At 39.0% G+C, this 21324-nt stretch overlaps 1 protein-coding gene across 2 annotated transcripts in view; it reads right to left on the bottom strand.

Moving 5' to 3' along the window:
• The window catches only part of mvb12ba (multivesicular body subunit 12Ba), a 184016-nt gene that overhangs the window by 69325 nt on the left and 93367 nt on the right, over nucleotides 1–21324 (bottom strand). For both annotated transcript variants that reach the window (XM_070862634.1, XM_070862633.1), the window contains exon 7: nucleotides 19493–19590. In XM_070862634.1, coding sequence (XP_070718735.1) covers nucleotides 19493–19590 — 98 coding nt within the window. The remainder of the gene's footprint in view (nucleotides 1–19492; nucleotides 19591–21324) is intronic.

Raw genomic sequence — 21324 nt, forward strand, 5'->3', positions numbered from 1 at the left:
AAATTATTTGCTGACAAATTTTTGCAAACTTCACCAAAAAAATATTGCTGCTTGCAGAGAAAAGCAACCGGGAAATCTGTACCAAATCCAGGCCAGAACAGTCAGAAGTAACTCATTTTTTTTTTAAAGAAACAATTCGATTTGAACATTAGGGCTGATTTTCCTCTTCCGCATTCCCAGTAACTGAAAAATGGGTGAAACGTGAGGAAAAAGCGCTAATCCCCTTTGGCTTCTGGAAAGCACGGCATATGAACTTCCTCCATGGCTTTTCTGATATCTGCACTTGTAGAAGGTGCAGCAATGTAAATTTCATGCAGATAAATGTCAGAGACCTTTGCACTAAAAGTTCCTCCAACAGAATCGGGTGCGGTACAGCAGCAAACTGGTCGCAGAAAAACCTGGCACTACTGTTCAGGTGCTATCTGACTTAACGGACAAGCTGGTATTGCCAAGAAAGATCTGCTTCAGTATTGTTGCAGAGTGCTGATAGTCCTTTACACTGAGTGATGGAGCCTGTATTCACAATACTGTACCACCCACAATTTTGAGATATGGCTATGACTTATTTGGATGCAGACAAGGCGAAACATCCACAAGCCCACTTAGCATCTGGAGAAATTTGCCTGATCCTCTCCAGAGCCACTGATACCTGTTTCGCCATCACAGAGCAAGCATTTCACCTCTCCCTGACCATACATCTGCTCCATGCTGTTTGGAATAAAGAGAAGCGCCAGTCAAGCGCGCTCTCTCCTCCTCTACCATCATTCTTTATACTCACACTGGTTTACCCAGCTTCTCCAGGCTACTGTTTGAATCAACAGTGGCACACTTACTAGCTCTTTCCAAGGCAGAATGCAGAGGCGTCCAGTCTGCTACTACAATTACAGCCATGGTACTGCAGCATAAAATCAATCACGGGGGACAGCATTTTTTAAATAGACGTGAAGACCGCTGACATTCAAATCACAGTTCCAGCAGGCATAAATAGATTTCAAAGTTTGCCATTCGTCATCAGCAGCTGTCCACAGGAAACACCTGCTCCCAGTACGGTCAAATTCTAACTCCTTCAGGCTTTCTCATGAGGCTTCTACAGGACCTGCCCCTTTTAAGGTTACTGCTGCATTTAAACCACAGGCAGCACCTGGAATTCCCCTTCGGTGCTCCGCTGGTCGTTGCACATAAACCAATGAGCGTTACAGAGTAGAGTTTGCTTGATGGCTCCTGCACAAGGATGACACGCGAATTCGTTACACGTTCATGAGGATGAAATAATCTTATGACTTTGGTTGTAAGCAGTTCTTACAGTAGCATCCCAATAGAGTACCACAAGCACTCTAATGGTGCACATCTGTGATATTTAAATAGGGTCTAACAGGAAGATTGGGCAATGAAGTCATGGTCCAGGCACAACGCACTTGCAGTGATGTGTACCCAAATTGCTCTTGGACAGTGCTGGCAGAAGAATATTAATCCAGTCTCATTGTACCAAAGAAAAGCAGTCTCTAAAAAGCTGTCATGGCACTCGTCCATCGATAAGGACAACAGATGTGACCTCATACAAAATGTACACCTCATGATAGATGTGAGCTACGAAACAGCCAACATTACTTGTATCCTGATCAGATTGAAATGCGATGCTATTTTGGAACTGCATAACCAAATTTCATATTTAAAAATAAGCCAAGAATATTTAATTGTGAAACTATAGTCTAGTTTTACTGTGGAGCTTTATATCACAAAGGAAGTTTACTGGAAAACAACAGAGCTTGCCCCTTCAGCTGACATCAAGAGGTAGTTTTGTTAACAAAAAAGTATTTTGTAGAATATTCACTGTCTTATATATATATGTGCTAAAAGTTAACCATTCTGGTTGTAATATTGGTGCTTTGCTATTCTTTGCATTAAATGCTCGATGAGTCCTCGTAGATTACACTTCTGAGATAAAGTGGATAAAAAATTGATGAAGCAGAAAAAAGTATTAATGCAAGATTAAATTCCAGAAACTGGGAAGCCATATTTGTTCACGTTATTAAGTTCTCAGTATTCAAGACACCAACGAATAAAAACTAGCATCTCACATGGTGACTAATGAGATCTACCAGTGAAATAACATAAGGGCTGACAGCCAGCTAGGCCAACTTGGCAGGTTCCAACCTCGGCAGTGACGCATTCATCATCCACTAAACCAATCCACCAATTCTGCAATGCCGTTTGTCATTAATTATGCTAATCAGCATACCATTACTCTCTGATGACACTGTAGCAGTTATTAGCTAGTTATGGCTTTCAAATGCGCAACTTATTGAGTATGCAAGAGATGTGCATACATTAGCCTACAGGGAAGAAGTGTCCAATTATAAAGAGAAGAAATTCTCTATTATCTTGCTCTAACAAACCAATTTAGCAATTATAAAAGCCTATGAACTCATATGGGTTTAAGAGCAAGAGCTTAGCATATGAAACAAGGGAACTTTGTTCATTATTATACTCATTCTGATGAGAGGAAATGAAGTGACAAAGCCTAACTCTGCGATTTTGTTAATTACAGGCTTATAACAAGAGGCACAATTATCAAGCAGCAGTGTTCCAATTCTCAAGAGCCCAAATTTCTTTCTACAAGTCTCGCCAAACTGTGTTTTCATTTCTTCCATTGTATTTTTTTTTAAAAGACACTGGTAGAACAATAATACAAAAAAAATTGTCCTCGGCTTTGCTAGAAAAAGAAGGAACCTTATGGTGCTACCACAGAGTAAGGAAGTTAAATATCAAAGACAGTACCCTAAAATTACTCAGTAATCATAAACATCAGTAGAACACAAGGAACGATAGATTGATTTTAGCCATATAGTGTGTGTGTAATGTACATGAGGTGGGAGCAGGAGTTTCAAAATACCAAGAACATTCCCCCCAGGAAAACGCTTTAAAACTGCTATCACAATATGATTTACATGAATTTAGGCTAATTCTGAAGAGCTGTGGAGAAGAATTTAATAACAGAGCATAAGCAAATGATTATTATTTCATTGTTTTAAATGTCCAATACTAATATACACATTATATATATATAGATACATACATATACACAAAACACACATTCATTTCTAGTCCATAAAATTCAACCATTTTCTGTTGGTTCAGTAGGTTTTCCTCCTGCTTGTGAACCAGTCATGTATGACATCACAACATGACAGAATCTATTCGGAATTGAAAATGGGGATACCTTTAACTCAAATCAGATGTCAATATTCAACTGATGTGATTGAAATTGTAGCAATATTCTGACTAATTTTTTTTTTTTTTTTTTAAAACATAGCATTTATTCACTGACAAACTAAATCCTTTTAGGAATAAGCTGCATTTCTGCAGCAAATTAATAAAAAATGCAAAGTTCTTCACTTAAAAAAAACATTCTAAATGTCAACAGATATTGGACTTCCCTACCACTGTTCTACAACATAATATTCCAGGTACGTGGGAGCCATCAGACACCATCAACTGGATTCAGCCACATATTCAGTCAGCATTTATTCAGAAGATCAGTATTCTCATCGCGATTCCAGCCAGCATTTATTCAGAGGATCATTCTGCTCATCTAGATTCCAGCCAGAGCTTCTAGCCGTTCAATAATTTGACTAAATGGCCAAGTACGTTGACATGCTTAACATTCATGGAAGTGATAACAAATGAGTGCATTTTACACTGCAACCACATTTCCACAAAATATAATTTCGCTTTAACTGAACAAAAGTCTCCAATCTTGACATTATGCAATGGAAAGGTACTTTAACATTTACAAGAACCAACGACTGTACCTATGAATAAATGATACTACATTGAGCGACTTTGTCCCCATTTTCAAATCTAAATTAAAACTCACAGGTAGTGCACCAACAATGCAAAAGCCGTATTCTGACCACTAATGTGCAGTGCCTTCATTGCATGGCTTCGGAATGTTATTACATGCATCTTAAATCAAATTCCTTTTCGAACAGTTGTAATTACAAATCCTATAGAGTTTTCCCTTGTGATATTCCACCCTACTGTAGACAATGCTAATTAAAGTTAAAACCTAACCCGGTGTGCGTTGGTTCATAAATATGCAAAGCACTGTTCAACAAGCTCATTTTTGTAAAAAAAAATCTTCAACAAAAAGGATTCATTGCTCATTTTACGTAATATATTCACTGGATGACAACTCACAGATTATAGATCTTTCAACAATTATAATTGTCCATCATTCTGATGTTTACTAAAATTATTTACAGTGCAGTATCTGTTCCTTTGAGTAAAAGGTAAGCTAATGTAGGAAAACAATTAAGACTACTTAATTTCATGGAAGTTCATTTCTAAAGCCTGGTACGAAGGAAAGAATGCCCCTAAGCAGGCTTGCACCATTCACACAAGAAAATCATCACACTTTGTGAGTTCAGTATGGATTAAGTAATCATTAATACTGCTGGAGTAAATGGGCCTATTAAAAAAAATCTTCAAAAAAAATTAAATGTCTGCACATAAATCTCTTTAAACTATATTTAATGGGTCTATTTAATCTGCATATTAAGCACTAGATCAACAAGCCCCTAATGAGGCCCGTGCAAGTGGTTTCAGAGAAAAGTACCTTTTAATTCAGTATTTTTGGGTTGAATTTTCTTGGCTCTGTGGTTTATCTTTGGTAACACAATAGCTGCATTTATAAATGTGTGAAGTGCTCACAATAACCATTTCACCATTACAAGACACCAGCCTGTGGTTCAATTCACCATTTTTAATATTCTTGGTAGAACTCACTAATAAAATGCCCTGATCCATGCAGCACTGTATTTGTAAATGCGAATCACAGATACTGTAGTTCATATTGGGAGATGAAAATTTGTGAACCGTTAGATCAATACAAGTAGTTTAAATTTTAGATCATTTTGTATTGGTCATAATTGCTTTTTACTTTGTTGTAACATTAATACAACAGTACAACACATTCACAGAGGCATCATAGGTTAGCAATGCTTAATGAGTAATTAGGACACACAATTGTTTAGCAACACAGAATGGCCAAATCACAAAAATCATCAGCAGCACATTATAATAAACCTTATTATAAACTGGTAATAGGCTAGCTTATCCGACTGTTGAAATTGAAAGAACTATTAAATACAAAAATTTGACAAAATGTATATTAATGTAAATGTAATGTAAATGTAAATATACCAAGCGGTATATTTCCAAGTCGGGCCTAAAGTGGGTGCAATATCGGCAGTGAGCCACAAAGCCCAACCAAGGCCACAGCTCAAATCTCCAAACTTTTCAGGCTCAGACTTTATTTAAATTTCACTGGCAAGCTGCGGGCACCAAGGGAAAGTCTCACATTCAATTAAAATAAAATGAGAAAGACAAACCCAAAAGCAATGCATGTTCTATAAAGAACTAGACTGTCTTTAATGAGTGGGATGGAGATGATGATTGGGCAAGGCTTGAGGAGTTCAAAACAAGTGGATTTTGTTGCTCACCCACTGAAATCGACATCAATATTTAAACTCTCTTCTACCTCCTTAAAAAAAAATGCAATTTATGACATTTACCATATTCACCACCAAACTGAGCAGACAAGGGATGATGCCTACTTCACTGCCTTTAAGCATTCGGGGCCGTTTATGTTGTTCCGAGTGAATAATAGCAAAACATTCCTACCGATCATCTCAAAAATATTCTTTAAAAAAACCTATTTAATTGAAACACAACTAGTTTTAAAAGTTCCGACAACATAAACATGTTATCTGATGTATCCTTAAAGATAGTAACAGTTTACAAGTTTGGACGATAGAATCTAAGACAGCAAAATTCAAGCAGTTTATCAATGTCACCTCAACACAGAGATGGGCAAGGGTCTTGGAACACTTTACCCGACATTCCATCCTACATATAAACAGATTGGGAGCTCGTTTGGGTAGGAGGGTGGGATATGCTGAGTTGATGATTATGTTTTTGGCCAAACTTGCCAGCAAAATTAAGAGATCAGTTATCAGTTGCAAAAGGAAATGGTGTAGCTATATCATCTAATTTCCTACATCAAGGAGAGCCACGTGAGGGGATCATTAGTGAAATAAATTAAAAGGAGTGCTTACTGTTGCTCCTCTAACCTTCAGACTTCTGACTCTGAACCAGCTCATGAGAAAAAATTGCAGGGATATGGGGAAAGAGCGGGGGAGTGGGACTAACTGGATTGCTCTCCGAAAGAACCAGCGCAGACTCGATGGGCCGACTGGCCTCCTTCTGTGCTGTACTATTCTATGATTCTATGATTAGGTGTCATGACAGAGAGCAATAAACAAGCTCCCACAACAATTTATGTAATTTAAGCTGCAGTGATCATCAGGTTTTATTTCACTGCACATTACAGGGGAACACCGTACCCGCAATTGTATTATAAACTCTTCAACTGTTAAAATAACCTAATACTACTGCAACATATTTCATGCACTCGGGACCTACAGCATGATGTCTCAACCCAACAAGTCACAGTTTAGTGCTCTCATTGATTAGCACTATTAGATGATATGAAGAGACCTGAAAGTTAAATGTTGCAATTTAATCACCAGTATCTATTATACTAAATTAATTGCCTTAGCCAATCAGTACGGTTAAAAGTGGTCAGCTGACTGATCAATCAGTTGTAGTGGCTCTATCAAAAATGTAGAATTCTGTCAATTAAAATTCTCAACTCCCTGAATACATCGTAGCATAACCACTCACTGAAGCCAGTACTACAAGGCACAAGACAATTGTCTAATCAATCAACTTTTTCAACATTTGCCACAGTACTGATTTATGTTGCCCAATTTTCATTTTTCACTCATGTAGAGCAAAATAGATTCCCAAATCACCATTCTGCCCTACAAAATAAAAACTCACGATGAGAAATTATTTTTAAAACATTCAGTGGAGCAGAAGTCAAGATTCTCAGCTGTAAATTCCCCGAATAGCAAATTTCAGATTTCAAGGGGAGCCCTGAGAAAAGTGGTTTCCTCAGCACAGGGGGGCGGGGGGGAGGGGGGAGGCTTTTGTTGATATAACATTTCAATCCCGGACAAGACTCATTCCAGTTCACACTTCCTCACCTCCCAGCACAATCCCACTTCCCAAACCCAAGCCACTTCTACAGATTATTTTTCCATAGAGAAAAAGCTAATTGAAAGGAAAACCATGTCCCAATAGCATGTTGGGAAAGGTATTGGCAGGACAGTGAAATGTGGTAGTCTGGCCACTCCCTTGGCAGAAAAATAGTGCGTTCTAAATAATTTCCAAAAAAGCAGTGCTGCAAGTTGCCGAATTCACTCAGATGTGGCTTAACATCTTAGAATGCAAACCATTCTATGCAAACGTCAACAGAAATAACCCATTCCTTAATGAACAACTGTTTGTGTCCATTTACATCTCCTAGCTGGTTAAAACAACTCAGGAACAGCAGAACATTTTAATATGTTTTGAACACTTTCAAAAAAAAAACAATGAACGAGAAAACAGACTAGACCACTTTATAGAAAACAGAACGGTAGATCATAGATATTTAATAAACCAGTGAGGGGAGGAACTTGGGTGAAAATTAATTTTGAGGTTACAACAAATGATGTACCTCTGTAGGAGAGATAAAAGATTGTATGGGAAAATTAATTTTATTTGAATTCTATCAAAATAACAAAACCAAACAAAAAGATTCAGCAGGAGAAGTAATTTTGCATAATCAGAATGCACCATCTGGAACAATTAGCTGAATTCCTTCAATTCTGTGGAACTATGAAAATCAGTCATATCTTCTTATTAAAGATCTGGAATTATACATGCAATAAATTCTCAAAAAAATGAAGCATGCCATTGCCTGTCAAGGCTATTTTTACTTCAACTACTGAAGAAAGCCTGATAAGCCTGAAAAGAACAGATTAATATATGCAAATCACATCCTGCATTTAAAAGCCCACAACTGTCTCCACTTTCGGTCCCTTATTGCTGCCTTTATGTTTTATTCATATAACAGCTCACCTGTCACTTCATAAGCTATAATATTATGGGGGTATTATTAAACAGCATAAAAGCAGTGCCTTAATTGGAAAGCTTCATTGCATTTTCCAATTATTTGGAGTAAATTAAAAGCAGATGCACATACTTTAATAAGGACTCTAATATTGGTTCCAGGAAATCAAAATTCATTGTCATCTTGCTGCTCTGATATTTTCCGAACTACCCTCAATTTTACTGGTTTAAAAGGAAAACCTGTCTACACAGTCTGTTAATTGTCAGTCATGTAACGGCTATTAAAATAATTGGATCTCATAGTAGGTTCCATCCACATTAAAAGCCAAGATATGAACGCTTTGCAAGATTTTTTTTATGTAACTGTAAAAACAGTCAAATAAAGTTTTATAAGCTTATGCTGCTCCATAAACTTGCAATATTGTAAAATCCTTAAGTTATTCAATTATTTCTCACCTAATCTAATATGGCTTGCTACAACATATAAAATAGTACATTGTCTACTCCAAAATACTTTACTCAATTTGGGAAAACATAATTCATATGCAAAGCAAATTTGCCTACACACAAACCAGAGTGCTACGTTGTACAAAGTTGGTTTTGGAACAAGAGAAAAACAAGATACCACACAAGCACTGTGTAATTTTACAAGTTAGGAAGTCTGCATATTTATCCTTTGACTCAGAAGAAAAATAAAATTGGAGCCAAATTTTAACCTAAGTAATTAAGCAAAAGCAATTTGATGATTAGTGTTTTTACGATGATTATGGTATCAGCTGTGGCTCAGTGGGTAGCACACTCGCCTCAGAGTCAGAAGGTTGTGGGTTCAAGTCCCACTCCAGGGACTGGAGCACAAAACTCTAGGCTGACACTCCAGTGCAGTGCTGAGGGAGCACTGCACTGTCGGAGGTGCCATCTATCGGATGAGACGCTAAATCGAAGCCCCGTCTGCTCTCTCAGGTGGACGTAAAAGATCCCATGGCACTCTTTCAAAGACGAGCAGGGGAGTTATCCCTGGTGCCCTCGCCAATATTTATCACTCAATCAACATAACAAAAACAGATTATTTAGTCATTGTTGTTTGTGGGTGTTGGCTTGTGCGCAAATTGGCTGCTGCGTTTCTACATTACAACAGTGACTACACTCCAAAAGTACTTCATTGGCTATAAAGCACTTGAGACGTCCGGTGGTCGTGAAAGGTGCTATATAAATGCAAGTCTTTCTTTCTTTCGAACTACTGAACTTACTTAAGATCCCAAGATGAAGCAAGCCTTTATTTAAAATCTGCAGCTTTATATGGCTTTTGTTCTTGTATAAAAAAGTGCTCTATCTGAATGGTACTCCCTTTATCAAGTATAAATCAGCATTCTGAGACTTGATGGAAACATTCACAAAGCAAACCATTTCAGAGCACGATTCAGTGACATCCAGAACCTAGGGCTGAAACTTCAGCTTCAGTATAATAGGCAAAAAGGGAGTCAACATTTTCTGATTCATTGTTTTTAAAAGCCTTTTAACACTTTTAATCTGAAACCAGTTTTGCTCCACCTCTAGCAACTCTAATCATAAAATCATAGAAGTTTACGGCACAGAAGGAGCCCATTCAGCCCACAGTGTCCGTGCCGGCCGAAAAAGAGCAATCCAGCCGAATCCTACTTTCCAGCTCTTGGTCCATAGCCCTGTAGATTGCGGCACTTCAAGTGCACATCCAAATACTTTTAAAAATGCGATGAGGGTTTCTGCCTCTACCACCCTTTACCTGCAGTGAGTTCCAGACCCCCACCCTCACCATCATCATCATCATTATAGGCAGTCCCTCGGAATCGAGGAAGACTTGCTTCCACTCCTGAAGTGAGTTCTTTGGTGGCTGAACAGTCCAATACGAGAGCCACAGACTCTATCAAAGGTGGGACAAACATTCGTTGAGGGAAGGGGTGGGTGGGACTGGTTTGCCGCATGCTCCTTCTGCTGCCTGCGCTTGACCTCTTCATGCTCTCGGCGTTGAGATTCGAAGAGCTCAATGCCCTCCCGGATGCACTTTCTCCACTCGACCAGCTTCGCTGGGCAGATCACATAGTTCACATGCCAGACACGAGACTCCCTAAGGAAATGCTCTATGCGGAGCTCCTTCACGGCAAGACCTCCACCACCGTCTGGGTGAAAAACGTTCTCAACTCCCCTCTAATCCTCCTACCAATTACTTTAAATCTGTGCCCCTGGTTATTGACCTCTCTGCCAAGGGAAATAGGTCCTTCCAATACACTCTATCTTGGCCCCTCATAATTTTATACATCTCAATCAAGTTTCCACTCAGCCTCCTCTGTTCCAAAGAAAACAAACCCATACGATCCAATCTTTCCTCATCGCCAAAATTCTCCAGCCCTGGCAACATCCTTGTAAATCTCCTCTGTACCCTCTCTAGTGCAATCACATCTTACCTGTAATGTGGTGACCAGAGCTGTACGCAGTACTCTAGCTGTGGCCTAACTAGTGTTTTACACAGTTCAAGCATAACCTCCCTGCTCTGATATTCTAGCCTTCAAATTAAAAAAAAACTGAGGGGATATTGACAATTTTTGAATTCTACAAATATGCACGTTTGTAGAATTTTCTCCAGTCGCAAGAACATAAATTGCTGAATATCATGAGATGCTTGACTATTACTGATCGATATACATACTGTACTCAAAGAATACAATTCTGTCCATAGCCTTGGTGACAGTGGATCCAGCAATAAACTGTACTATGTGCCAGGAGGCTGTATTGCCATAATCGGGCGCAGTTTGTAGTCCTCAGAGTGAAAGTCTCATCTGGGATTTCTTCCAGTGGCAAAAGGAGGGTGAGAAATCAGAGGGTATAAAACTTTGCTAATGATTCTGAGCAGCAGATACAAGGTCCTGAAACAGATCAGCCAATTCCATGGACAGAAGTTGCTCCTGGCATTGCGAAAGACAACTGAAAAATTAGGCTGGGGGCACACGGAGGTTGAAATGTTCAAATGCTTGTATAAACATTAAAGATGCAAGAAGCATGATTTATCTTCATCTGTATGTGGACACAGAATGGCCTGCAGTTTATTCCCAGTAAACAGCAATATTAAACTATATATGTGATGGAAGGTGTCATCAACAGTGCTATCAAGCGGCATTTACTCACCAATAACCTGCTCACCGATGCCCAGTTTGGATTCCGCCAGGATCACTCGGCTCCAGAACGCATTACAGCCTTGGTCCAAACATGGACAAAAGAGCTTAATTCCAGAGGTGAGGTGAGAGTGACTGTGATATCTCGTGATATTCTGCAAATTATGTTCTTACGACTGAAGTAAATTATACAAATGTACATATTTGTAGGATTCAAAAAATGGTCAATGTCCCCTAATTTTTTTTTTTGTTATTTGAAGGCTAGAATGTAAGAGCAGGGAGGTTATGCTAGAACTGTATAAAACACTAGTTAGGCCACAGCTAGAGTGTGGCATCAAGGAGCCCTAGTAAAACTGAAGTCAATGGAAATCAGGGGGAAAACTTTCCACTGGCTGGAGTCATACCCAACACAAAGAAAAATGTATGTGGTGGTAGGAGATCAATCATCACAGCCCCAGGACATCGTTACAGGAGTTCCTCAGAGCACTGTCCTAGGCCCAACCATCTTCAGTTGCTTCATCAATGACCTTCCCTCCATCATAAGGTCAGAAGTGGGGATGTTCGCTGATGACTGCACAGTGTTCAGTGCCATTCGCAACACCTCAGATAATGAAGCAGTCCATGCCCACATGCAGCAAGACCTGGACGACATTCAGGCTTGGGCTGATAAGTGGCAAGTAACATTCACGCCACACAAGTGTCAGGCAATGACTATCTCCAACAAGCGAGAGTCTAACCACCACCCCATGACACTCAACGGCATTACCATCACCGAATCCCCCACCATCAACATCCTGGGGGTCACCATTGACCAGAAACTTAACTGGACCTGCCACATAAATACAGTAGCAAAAAGAGGTCAGAGGCTGGTATCCGGTGGGGAGTGTCTCACCTCCTGACTCCCCAAAGCCTTTCCACCATCTACAAGGCACAAGTCAGGAGTGTGATGGAAAATTCTCCACTTGTCTAGATGAGTGCAGCTCCAACAACATTCAAGAAGCTCGACAACATCCAGGACAAAGTAGCCCGCTTGATTGGCACCCCATCCACCACCTTAAACATTCACTCCCTCCATGACAGTGGCTGCAGTGTGTACCATCTACAAGGTGCACGGCAGCACCTCGCCAAGGATTCTTCGGCAGCATATCTCAAACCCACGGCCTCTGCCACCTAGAAGGACAAGGGCAGCAGGCGCAAGGGAACACCACCACCTCCATGTTTCCCTCCAAGTCACACACCATCCTGACTTGGAAATATATTGCCGTTCCTTCATCATCACTGGGTCAAAATCCTGGAACTCCTTCTCCAACAGCACTGTGGGAGCACCTTCACCACATGGACTGCAGCGGTTCAAGGCGTCGGCTCACCACCATTTTCGAGGGCAATTAGACATGGGCAATAAATGCTGGCCTTGCCAGCGATGCCCACATCCCAGGAACGAATAAAAAAATAAACAAATTCCCCCAATTCGGAGAGCTAGTTGTATGGAACTAATACATAACACAAAAGAATGGCAACAGCACAGGCTTTAGCAAAGGGATAATCTGCACAATGCTGATCTGCAACTAGATAGTTTAGATTCTATGTTAAATTGAATCCTACTGCACTCAGGTTATCAAAAACCGAGGAAAAAAACAGATCAAGTATTTTTAAGTTTAACTCCACAAAAATGAGATCTAAACAGTTTTGAAATCTCAATCTGTCTAATCCATTTGCAAATAATCTCGACCAGAAACTGCACAATACCGACCCAATTTTGCTCATATGTAGCTGCACCAATAAATGTCATGTCTTGTATCTGAACATCTGGTTATATGTAACTTTTTTGCCCATCATAATCTTCTGCAACAGCATTCTAATGTAATCAATTCTGGGGCATTGCTGCTTTGAATGGGGAAAAACATGCAAGACATTTTAGACAGAGTATTCACAGCCAGTGGCGACCTGCATTGTCCCGTTCGTACTCCAGATCATTGCGATGGATCAACACATCCTGAAAACTGTGCATACCTTGGGAACGGACTCCCTCTTGTGCATTTCTGCAATTCCAAAATATTTAAATCCATGGTCTGAACAATGACTAAGGGCAAGCGCAGAGAACACTAATCCCACTCCACCAACCTAATCCTGCCCTTTCGCTTCTCCCCCAGTAGCTTGTTATGGTGAAAAGTTACTACTTCTGTTTGATTGTTACACACGAGCAGTTATTTTTTTCATTGTTCAATACTAGAGATGAATAGTTCAATACTACTTATGAAATAATGAAGGTCAGATATCAAGTAAACACAGGCAAATGAAGTTTTCATTTATTTGCATTTCATCAGAGATATCCCAGTTTTAAAAATATTTAAATTATACACAGACAATATAATCTTGTGAGGCACATCTAAATATTCCATCACAAGTTGGAAGAATATGGAATTTCAGCAAGTCTATTTGAACTCGTAAAGCATAGTCAAGGGTTAAATGCAACTCCTCTTAAACAGATAGAAGATAGAACGGTAAAGGTTCACAATTGGGTGCCAAATATTACTTTAATATAATATATTATTTTTTTAAATCTCGCTTGCTGGGTTATTTTGTGCTAAATGAGGGTTCATTAGTTGATGAAAATAAAGCCTAAAAAGATAAAATTGCATCACTCTTCCGCAATTTCAACACTAGCATATCATACACGGGGTTTTTAAACAGATATTCTTTTGCTGGTTGCAGACTGTAACTTGGCCAGTGCTATATATCAGACCTCAAAGTTTGTTTATTCCAAAATGGAAAGGCACTTCTCACATGTATATAAATTTCCAGCAGAAACAAATCAAAGAATTACTGGGAGAGAGTAATCATTTCCTACTTAACCATTTGACAATTACAGCAGTACTTCTGGAATAAATATGGTCATGATATGAGTGCTCATTAATTCTATGAAAATCCTCTAATTAGCACCTACCTGCTGTTCCCATCATTTTCTTCTCCAGTACCCTGTCTTCCCTCTCCCAATCCCCTGAAAAACTCTTCTTTCAGTCTCAAAAAAAGTACAACCAGATTTTTTCCTAAATTTTAGGCTGACCTCTCTATCCAGTCCTACCTTTAGGGATCATTGATTATAAAAAGCTGAAGGAGTCCAGAAATAGCTCTGTAGTGGAGGCAGGAAGGTCTTTGTGACAATGGAAAATAATTCCCCACAGGAAGTCATTCAGAGTTGCACAGTTTAATAACAAATGCTCCCCGAGAGAGAGATAAAGATATCAAGACTGAGCAAGAGATCCAAAAATACCTGACATATTTCCGAGACATTTATACATTCTTTGCAAAAATTTGTCAATGTCGTCTAGATGAACCATATTCACAGCAAATTTTCAGCTGTAATTTTCTAGAAATTACATTACCAATTTGCCCATGATATTAGCATCAACTGACTTAATTTAGATATTCTTTTCTCAATGACAATTGTCAATAGTTCCAAAATCTGGTAGCTTTGGTCAGACTTATTGGTAGGTGGAATCACAGCACACAGTAAATGCTGATCTGGGGTTTGACTTGTCTTTGAGATAGGTTGACATTTCATTTCAAAGCGGTCGTATAATTGAAGTTTCAATTCAACTAGTAGCTCCTTAATTGAAGGGTCAGCATACTGCTACTAATTAAAAACTGCGTATTTTTTGTGATTAAGTGTTTTGAGTAGTGTATATTTCCACCAGCTTCTACAGCACAAATAATTAGCCATTTTATTGCGCCATAAATTATATATTTTTCAAAGGACTAAAATGACACAAACATATATTGGTTTCAATGGCCTTTTACAACCAATAACTGTAACAGCTGTCTCATACTACATCAATACTAGACATTAAAGCATTATTGCTCAAGGAATTTATTAAGAAATGCATTCGGTACTGTAAAATCTCCCAAAATGATGCACATAAACTTCTGTATTGCTGAGTTGAGTTCAATATATTCCGATTTGTTAAAGCCATTAGTTTAAAAAAATAATAATTGTATAAATCTATCAGCTTAATAGAAGGATACCAAGAGGGTATGTGTGTGAAAACTGATGAAATTGTGCAGTTTGTGCACAAAACTATCGGGCCAAAGACCCATCGGTAAGAAGCGCATTAAGAGAATTTACAGTGTACTGCAGAGATAGCATCCGCACATTTCCCAAATTGTCTTCTTTCTTATGCCATTACATTGGTGTCAGCTTATCTATTTAATTAACTAAATGTTACTGATCACATGACTAGTGAAAAGCCTAAACTTCCAACGTGTGACAGTGATGTGGGCTGGAGATGAATGTTTTCTGCAATGTTCTCACCCTCTTGGGGAGAGAGTCTGCCTTTCACTCAGAACTGTGGCTCAGTAGAGAGATCATTTTAGCAGCATTGGACATTGAATTTGTGTCTCCCATTAGCATGGCACCTGTACTGGTGTTCCAATTTATTGTGCCATCAAAATGCTTTTGAGTTTACATAAGAACATAAGAAATAGGAGCAGGAGTAGGCCATATGGCCCCTCGAGCCTGCTTTGCCATTTAATAAGATCTTGGCTGATCCGATCTTGGACTCAGGTCCACTTCCCTGCCCACTCTCCATAACCCCTTTTTCCCTTATCGTTTAAGAAAACGTCTATTTCTGTCTTAAATTTATTCAATGTCCCAGCTTCCACAGCTCTCTGAGGCAGTGAATTCCACAGATCCACAACCCTCAGAAGAAATTTCTCTTCATCTCAGTTTTAAATGGGCGGCCCCTTATTCTAAGATCATGCCCCCTAGTTCTAGTCTCCCCTATCAGTGGAAACATCCTCTCTGCATCCACCCGGTCAAGCCCCCTCATAACCTTATACGTTTCAATAAGTTCACCTCTCATTCTCCTGAATTCCAACGATTAGAGGCCCAACCTACTCAACCTTTCCTCATAAGTCAACCCCCTCATCTCCGGCATCAACCTTGTGAACCTTCTCTGAACATTTTAATTACTTTCACAAAATAGAAACTTAAAAACAGAAGCAAAGCAGAGAACAGCAGACCGATTGATCATGCACAACAGAACTGCAGTTGGATCAAGGAAATTGATGAGTATGGATTGAAAGACAGTGCAAAATGGACAGTGGAGAAGCAGTTGAACCAAGGGACATGGAGCAGCATTGAGGAAGTGCCTACTTGCACTGTTTACATAGATTCCAGGGAAGAAGGCAGTGGTCGAAAGGGATAGTAGCCATTCAAGTGTTTGGGGAAATGTCTGCACATTAGCTTGTTTAAGCACGATCGCTTTCAATAACATTTTTAGTGTCACTCTCAGCTGAGAATCAGCCATGGTGGATCGTGTACCAAGAATGAACGGTCTTCGTCACTCTCAGATACTTTCTGTATAAAGGCTGGCATAAGCAAAACCATTGACAAAATGAGGTTAGGGCTGGGGAAGGCATGCCCGCTTAGTGCCATGCCTTTGTTCAAGGCTGCCTCAAACCAACTGGCATTCTGCACAATGATTTGGAACACAACTAGCTGATTCAATGATTCTCAAACCTTCTGTGGAATAGATCCATGTCTCTCTCTCCCCTTTATCTAAAAATACTCATAATGGTAACTTTGCAACAAAAAAAATCCTCCCTCCTTCATTTCTTTCTTCCCCACTCTCCCAGTCCACCGCTTCTGCTTGTTTCTCTCCTCCACTTTGTCTTCCTGTCCTCCTTCATAGTTTTGCTCTTTCATTCTGTTTAATTTCTCTTCCATTTTCTTCCCTTTGTCATTTTTTTTTCTTATTGTTCACCTTTCTTTTTTCTCTCCTTTCTTTCCTTTCACTTCAAAATGGATCTTTTCACTCTACATCTTGCAGCACTGCAACTGTTCTCCAGAGAACAGCATGAAAAGATGGGAGCCAGATGGCAAGGTCTTTCAAATCATCTTAAACGTTCACTCCCTCCACCACTGGCGCACTGTGGCTGCAGTGTACACTGTCTACAAGATGCACAGCAGCAACTCGCCAAGTCTTCTTCAACAGCATCCCCCAAACCCGCGACCTCTACCACCTAGAAGGACAAGGGCAGCAGGCGCATGGGAGCATCACCTGCAAGTTACACACCATCCTGACTTGGAAATATATCACCGTTCGTTCATCGTCGCTGGGTCATAATCCTGGAAATCCCTCCCTAAGAGCGCTGTGGGAGCACCTTCACCACACAGACTGCAGCGGTTCAAGGCGGCGGCTCACCACCACCTTCTGAAGGGCAATTAGGGATGGGAAATAAATGGTGGCATTGCCAGCGACGCCCACATCCCTGGAACAAATTTTTTAAAAGCTGGGGAGCCAGACTTCAACAAACAGCAAGGCTTTCATACATCGTGAGGGAGCCATGTTGTCATGTGCAGTGGAGAGAGAGCCTTTCACAGGCAGTCCGGAGTGGGGCTTCAATACAGTGAAGGGAATGGAGCTTTCAAAAGGTGCACAGAGGAACAAGAAATGAACAAATCATCTAGCTGGGACTGTTGAGACTGATGGTTGCAGCAGTGAAGGCTAAATTCACTTGGTGTATAGCTAATTCCAGCTGCAGACAGAATGCACATTGCACGCTGCACACCAGTGCCATGCCAGGAACATCACAACTTTTATTCCACCAGTTTATCAGTTCTGATGGGACAGCTGAAAACTTTTAATTTACGATGCTTCTTTAAAAAAAACTCAAACGTCATACAGGTTCCTAATTTCCTAGACTAATTATTTTCATCATAAAGTTAGAACATACCTGGCACTAATAGAATATGTACTAAAGATAAAGTGGCATTTTCTGCTAGAATTTTAGTTATAAAACACGGCAATAAAAGTGTCAACACAAGTTTGAAAACTTATTGTTCCTTTCTCTGATACAACCCACATCTTCCAGTAATGATAGAATCCCAAGCACAGCTTGAATCACACGACGTAGATACAAGCTTTCAATATTTCCTCCCACGGCTGCCAATAAGCAAATAATGCACAAACAACAGGAGAAGTGTCAGAATTCACATATTTTGTTAATACATGACACAAGCTGCAACAACCCAGAACCAAAGGAATTTGACACATTCGATTCGAAATCCTGTTCCTGGTTTTGCTGTTGCGAGTGACTGAAGGTTTAATCAAGGGAGCAGGCAATTCATCAATCCCAACAATCCTGCTTCCTGATGCCTGACAGCACCCACATGTTTTTTCAAGAGTAAACCTGCCCACCTGTCAACACCACCATAGCAACAAACATAAAACGTATGATTAATGGTAAATGTGTTAATTTACAAGTTTTGGCGATTAACAATTCCCCCCCCCCCCCCATTAAAAGCAAAAAGAACAGTGTGCTTTAAAACACAATGCTATTTATTGGGTTAATTTCTTACCAAAATGCCACTATATTCCTTTTTGTTTTTAAATCAGTCAGTGATTTTTAGAATGAATGTTTCAAATAGAATTGCTAAATCTTTATCTCAAATCTTGATGGCATTTGGTAACTTGGAGTAAAACTTGGTAATAGAAACATAGAAACATAGAAAATAGGTGCAGGAGTAGGCCATTCGGCCCTTCTAGCCTGCACCGCCATTCAATGAGTTCATGGCTGAACATGCAACTTCAGTACCCCATTCCTGCTTTCTCACCATACCCCTTATAAAAGGTCACAATGACCAAAGCACTTAAATAATTGAATAAATAGAAGGACTTTAAAAGTCCAAAGATCAGGTCAAAATAGAGCTTTTTTTTTTGCACCTCCACTTTTTAAACGAGACTGCTAATTATGCATTATTAAAAATGAAGCAGTTCATTAGTTTATTTTTAGCATTATTGTTCCACGAACTTGCTATGAAAAACAAGCTTTTTTAAAAAAAAAAGATATATAACATAGTCTTTTGCTTTATAGCTGGAAATGTCAAATCAATTATACTGTGAGCAATGGATTATCAATAAGAAATATTCCAAAAATAAGGCAGAGGAACTGCACACAATAAAATACCAGCTTTTTGCCAAGAGTCTCCTTAATTTAATGTAGACAAATATTCCCTAGAAATGTGATTAAAATAATACAGAAATTTCCCCTGAAGCACTTTTGTGTTGGTCAAGAGGGTGAGCTGTTGAAAAAAAAGCAGCTGGATATCATTTGCATTACACTAGTATCTTCAGGTGACTTCATGCTACCTGGCAACTTTAGTCACCTAATTATACTGCGAGATTATTTCTTGTTCAGTGGAACTGATCAAACAGTATCATTAAAAACAGTACTTCCACAAATAAGATATGCTAATATGGCATACAATAGTGTTTAACCTGAAAGAGACATTTTAGCACTGTATGCCCACGTACTGTAACACTCACCTGATATGGCGTATAGGTTGGAGGTCTGGTGTTCAAAATCAGGTCTGGTGCCATGCATCTTACCTCGGAAACTAGCAGGGAGTGTCAAGGATATGTGCCTGGAGCAAAACAAAATCAAATTTCCCATCAAAATAGGAGACCATTTCAAACTAGGGTCTTTTTGGCCGTTTTTTGGATTTTAAATATATGTTAATAAAATACTTATTTCTTGGTAACTACTCAAGATCCAAAGATGGTACTGATAGAAACTTGCTCTTGGAATTCATCATTTCATATGATCACGATTATGATTGGCAGAAGTAGTTTTAATGATCTATCTTTTACGAAAAAGCCAATAAAGAGCCAAGATGTCAGTCTTGGGTCACTCTTGATTTTGAGGCAGAAGGTTATGGGTTCAAGCCCCACTCCAAAGACTTGAGCACATAATCTAGGCTGACATTTTAGTACAGTACTAAGGGATTGCTGTACTGTCAGAGCTCCTGTCTTTCAGATGAGTCATTAAACCAAATTCCCATCTCAGATGTACATAAACAATCCCATGGCACTAATTGAAGGTAAAGGAGTTCTGGCCAATATTTAGCCCTCAACCATTTATTTTATTGCTGTTTGTGGGACTGAGCGGTGTTAAAAATGGCTGCCATGTTTTCCTATCATTATTAGTAACTATGTTTCAAAAGTACTTCATTGGCTGTGAAACACTTCTCCACTATTTAAATGTAAGCTTGTTCATTCTTTTTTTTAAATCCCAAACCAAAAAAGCTATAAAGGTGCAATCATCAGTAAATTCAAGTATGTACCTAATGCACGTTTTAAAACAAAGAGTACGATACAAATTTCAAATGAAAATCCTAATCTGTTTTTGAACATGAGGTCTCAAACCAATGTAAAGAAGTAATGCATTAAATACGATGCAATACAAACAAAATCCTAGACATTAAAAATACTCTATTCAAAGCACAATGAAGGATTCGGTATAGTCAAATTTAGAGCAGATTCATCACCCCCTCAGAACACAAACATTTTAGACACTCGAGTTCAATCCATGAGTTAAAGACAGTTGCACGGTAAAGGAAGTCTGCACTTATTTAATGTGGTGTTTTCATTCCATCAGACAGTTGGATTTAAGAAAAGTGGTCCAACCCAAACTCAGCTGAGCTGCAAGCTAGGTTATGTTGTAAAAGCACAGTACTGTGTTCCTTTTTCATATGTTGAACTGCCAGATAATTACATAACTTAAAAAAGCAGAATTTATTTTTCAGCTTTCAAATACACATCTATAGAACATCCATGAAACTCCTATTTTTATATTTCAAATACTGAGATTCAAGAATCAATGAAAACTAAACTTAAAAGTTTGCAATGGTTTGCTAAAATTAGCTGAAAAGGCATATTTTCACTGTTGGCTCTATCCTTCTACTAGAATTCTTAAAAAGAAAGCACATGGGCCACCTTTTTATAATAACGAGAATCTATACATTTTTGTTAAAATGCAATTCATAAAAATATCTTAATTTAAACTTAAAAACCATAGGAATTTGCAAATCAGCAAAAATTTGAGAGAAAAATTCCCTTGCTCTCCCCAATGATGTGTATAATATTATGTTTTCTCAGATGTGTCTGAGGTTCCCCTCATCCCATTAATTTAAACTTACATAGTCTAAGACTGAGCACAGGTCGGGTGTGAATTTTAAAAAGCTGGCATCAATCTCACGAGAGCAATTGCTAGTTTTAATGAACATTTCCTTTCCATTAATATCTTTGTGAAAGGCTTGTTCCAGTTTTAAAATAGTAAATTGCTCTGAAACCAAAAGCAGTCTTTGACATGGTTGACA

This window comes from Pristiophorus japonicus, chromosome 20 (assembly GCF_044704955.1).
Source record: "Pristiophorus japonicus isolate sPriJap1 chromosome 20, sPriJap1.hap1, whole genome shotgun sequence".
Classification (NCBI taxonomy): Eukaryota; Metazoa; Chordata; class Chondrichthyes; family Pristiophoridae; genus Pristiophorus; species Pristiophorus japonicus.